Raw genomic sequence first — 4,617 nt, forward strand, 5'->3', positions numbered from 1 at the left:
ACTTGACTTTGGAAGTGCCTTATCACCCCCGGAATATGTAGGTTGGAGCCAAGAATCGGTAGCACTGTTGGACGCATGCAGGATGTTGGCATCGTTCAGTTGGATCACGTAAGCCATGTCTCATTTTGAAGCTGAGAGAAACTTACCTCTTGGAAAGAATCAAGCACATTTTCAGCATTTCTCTTTCCTCCGGGGCGCAACCCATAGGACCAGTGCTGGCTGGAGCAGCCCACCACACAGAGAATCAGCAGAGTAAGTCCAGCTAGAAGTTTTGGACTCGGCTCCATTCTAAGGAACATCAATGCGACCATAAAAATAGACCCAGACTGGGTTGAGCAAAGACTCCTTTGGTGAAAAGCCTAACACTGGTGTCACTAACCCAGCAGAAGACGGAAGTGGGAGTCATCTATGGTTTTCACATGCAGGTACTTGCTTGCCTTGAGTTTCCTAGCCACTGAGGACAAAATCACTCCTTTAAACTCCCATGTTGAGTGCTTTTCAGAACTAAACTATTTTTTTTAGAACTAAACTATTTTAATGAGTATTATTTATTTGGTTATCCAAACCTCAGGATTCCTCCTTTATCAAATTCACTTTTTGTCTTCATATTCCCTAGTCCCGCCCCGTGGTTGGTTTTCAGTCCTGAGATAAAGAGAATCGGGCCATCTGCTCTGAAAAGGGGCTCCTACTAGGAGTCTCTGGCTAATATAAGTTGCTTGACATTAAATGGCTACGCTATGGTGCGAATTACATTTTGCCGAGCATCTGTCCTCTGGTCTTCCACACATTGCCGCTGGCTGGACCATCTGTGAGTATGAGAGAGGAGTCCACGCTTTTCAAAGCACGGGGTTCCACACCAGCTGCCTCCGTGGCCAAGGCAGCCTTGAATTATTGAATTACATGTGGAATTCTCACAAAGGAATTTTCACTGGTGGGGAAGGGGCCAAAGACAAAATCAAATATTGGTCGATGAGCTGCTGCGATTCCCCAAAGTCTGGATCTCTGTGGCTGGAGGTGACAAGGATCAGGAAGGCCAAGGTTTCTTTAGACACCAGGTGGCCTTAGCTCTTTTTTTTTTTTTTTTTTTTTTTCGGTGCACAGGCCTCTCACTGTTGTGGCCTCTCCCGTTGCGGAGCACAGGCTCCGGACGCGCAGCCTCAGCTGCCATGGCTCACGGGCCCAGCCGCTCCGCGGCATGTGAGATCTTCCCGGACCAGGGCATGAACCCGTGTCTCCTGCATCGGCAGGCGGACTCTCAACCACTGCGCCACCAGGGAAACCCCAACCTTAACTCTTATAAAGTGCCCTATAGACAGACAATAGCATGCAGTCTACAAACAGTGCTAGAAATACAAAGCATTTTACCTGTCTCAGAGCAAAGAGTCCCCCCAAATCCCAAGCCTCCTTTGGAGTGTGTTGAATCTGACTTTTCATTTTTCTAGCTTCCTTTTTATATGAAACTTTTCCAGGACGCTGAAATCTTCCCTGCTGGTTAATTGCACAGCACGTGGACTTTTATTTTTAATAGTAAGTATTTTTTAAGCCTCACATAAAGCCCTTAATGCTGTATGTAATTGGAACACCCACTGGTGTATCTGTTAAATTTACTTAAATCTTGGCCATTAAAACCTCAGCTAAGACTACTATAGCTAGGCCACAATTCAAAGCAATTAAAATCTAGCTAGGTAGGATCCCCTTGAGGAAACTGACAGACCTATCAAGAGTTCCAGGAAAATAGCTGTCTTAGAATGTCATGTTAAATGCACACATAAAAACTTTCACTGAGGAGGCCATGCAATAATTGTGGAGGTTGAGTCAGGATGCCTGGGATCTGGTCTCAGCTCTTAGATTCCTCGTGTGTTAAAAGGAGCTGATTTATAGGCAATAAGTGATTATTGGTACTATTCCAAGCCCATATAGGATCTCTAAAGTAGATGGTGTGAGTTTGAAAATTCCCCAGTCTGCTACCCTCCAGGTTTCCTCCTTGACTTATTTTTTATTTATTTAGTTTTTAAAATTGAAGTACAATTGAGTTACAATGTTCTGTTAGTTTCAGGTGTACAGCAAAGTGATTCACACACACACACATATGTGTAACTTATTTTTCAGATCTTTTCCCTTATAGGCTATTACAAGATATTGAGTATAGTTCCCTGTGCTATACAGTAGGACCTTGTTTATCTATTTTATATATAGTAGTGTGCATCTGCTAATCTCAAACTCCTAATGTATCCCTCCCCTCCCTTTTCCCTTTTGTAACTGTAAATTTGTTTTCTATGTCTGTGATTCTATTTCTGTTTTGTAAATAAGTTCATTTGTATTTTTTTTTTTTTTTTTTTTTTAGATTCCACATATAAGCGATATCATACGATAGTTGTCTTTTCCTGTCTGGCTTACTTCACTTAGTATGATAGTCTCTAGGTCCATCCATGTTGCTGCAAATGGCATTATTTCATTCTTTTTTATGGCTGAATAATACTCCATCGTGTATATATACCACATCTTCTTTCCTGAAAGCCTTATACAGCATCAGAAAGGTAAGGAGAAAAGTTGTAGTTAGAATCCACTAAATGCAAAACCATCTAGAGCAGATTTAGGCCCATGGTTCAACTCATTTCAGTAGATACTTATTGAGTTAAAAGATGCAAATCCCTGTGCTAAAGGTCATGGGAGTAAAAAGATGAGAAATAATCTGGCATGTGAATGAGACTAACCTGCTTCATAATTACAGTCCTGCAAAGTGGATATCTTGATCCAAATTTTACAGAGATATGTTTCACCCCAGCGGTGAGCCCTCAGACGTTTTATTTACACAGTGCAAGCATTTACAGAAGAGAGAGATCCACTACTCTTTATTACATTTATTGGAATACATGATTGTCTTTCCTAATTTACCCTTGGGCTGTAACTCATGATGGTCAAGGATCCCATCTTATTTAAACATCTGTTAATAAATCCCAGCATTTAGGGACTTCCCTTGTGGTCCAGTGGTTAACACTCCATGCTGGGTTCGATCCCTGGTGAGGGAACTAGATCCCGCATGTGGCAAGGAAGATCCCACTGGCTGCAGCTAAGACCCGGCTCAGCCAAATTAATAATTTAAAAATCGCCAGCATTTAATCAGCATTCAGTAAGTTTAGATTGGAATGAATGTATGAATGAATGAATAAAAGGTAAGGACCTTTTAGCCAGATTAGACCTAATGTTTCCTCTACTTCTGCATCAAAGATACGTGTTTTCTTTTTTCCAAAGGAAATGGACTTTTAATACTTCTTTCTTAAATTACAGAAAATTTAAGTCTTCGCCGGCAGATCCCACTCCATAGAAAGTCTAGGGTGGCTTTAAACCAGTTTGATTTAAACCATTAAATTCTCTTCCCCTCCTATTTTCAAGGTCTTAGTAAACATCTCCCAGCACCATCGCACAGACGCTGTCCAAAGATATGTTTTATCTGACACAGAATTAAACCTTCATGTACAGTTGGATGGAAGAAGGCCTGTTACAGTTGCTGAGCGGAAAAATGTTTAAAAGTAACTGAATATATGTTCATTTTAGAGCCGGGATTGGCATTTCTCCTCGAGTAGGATGCTAAACCAGTCAGTTGTTGCCCGGTGTCCTGTGAAATAATTACACCTGCAAGGATCTTGGCATAAAGAGCAACGTTGTTCCACCCAAATAAACTCCTGCTTTGCCCAGCCACCTCTGTGGAGGTTGTCAGATCCTCTGAAGAGGATAAACTTTAAAGTATAATTGCAAATAGAGGGGGCATTAAAAAGTAGAACATAAGTGATTGACTTTATCTCATTTAAATTATTTTATCTCATTTAGACACTGAATAATTTAAGCGCCCTTCTGACACGGAGGAGTGCAATCTTATCTCACTGTAAAGGTAATGAGAGGCTAGTTTTCAAGAAGAGTCCATTATGTTTGAACGATATTTGTTTAAATTGTCCAATTGATTTCATGTTTGCTGAAAGAGATATGCTTCTAACAGTGTTGCTTAAGCAGATGTGGTCTTTGGTTAGGAGTAATGAAAGCGGAGTTGAGGCTTCTGACCCTTATTGTCATGTTAATCACTTGTCTCTGGTTAAGCATCCCTGCATTTCTGGTAGCTTATTTCTATTAGTTGGTATTAACTCTTTGAAAAATGCTTTGAAATGTTTACATGAACACAGCCACATGGTCTGTGAATTCATCCAGTATGCTTCATGCCCTTGAAGCCTGCCTTAGCATTGTCATAGATCTCAAGGGCAAAGGCCAAATTTATTTTCTACATCACCAAATAGGATATCAAACAAATATGCAGTTAATGGAATGTGGAGGTTTGGTGACAAAATTTTGATCCTTTTCACAGTTCCAAGGATAGATCGATTTACCAGGAAGCTGAATTTAGTTAATTGGGTTTAAATATTTGGATTTTATAGTTATCATACTTTTTTTCCCCTAAATTTAGAAATTTCCTAAATTTTAAAGTATGGCTTTAGAGGGAAAATGGCCCCATTTTTAGCATTAAAAAAAAAAAAACCCTCAAAATTATTAAAATATAACAATAATGGTTTAGTAATCTTGCTGAATGACAGATGGAAACCTTCTTTGTCCTAATGTAAAATCTCAGCA

The 4,617-nt window shown here is 40.1% G+C and overlaps 1 protein-coding gene across 2 annotated transcripts in view; it reads right to left on the reverse strand.

Moving 5' to 3' along the window:
* The window catches only part of GNRH1 (gonadotropin releasing hormone 1), a 4,720-nt gene extending 3,316 nt beyond the window's left edge, over positions 1-1,404 (reverse strand). The window contains exons 1-2 of one of the 2 annotated variants that reach the window (XM_007458824.1): positions 1,366-1,404; positions 147-288 (exon numbers count right to left, since the gene is read on the reverse strand). In XM_007458824.1, the coding sequence (XP_007458886.1) occupies positions 147-287 (141 nt within the window). In that variant the 5' untranslated portion in view covers position 288; positions 1,366-1,404. Of the gene's footprint in view, positions 1-146; positions 300-1,365 lie in introns of those variants that run through there. The other variant, XM_007458823.1, reaches the window with a different exon arrangement.
* Between the last annotated feature and the right edge of the window lie 3,213 nt (positions 1,405-4,617).

The sequence above is a fragment of the Lipotes vexillifer genome, unplaced genomic scaffold (genome assembly GCF_000442215.2).
Source record: "Lipotes vexillifer unplaced genomic scaffold, Lipotes_vexillifer_v1.1 scaffold484, whole genome shotgun sequence".
NCBI classification, from domain to species: domain Eukaryota; kingdom Metazoa; phylum Chordata; class Mammalia; order Artiodactyla; family Lipotidae; genus Lipotes; species Lipotes vexillifer.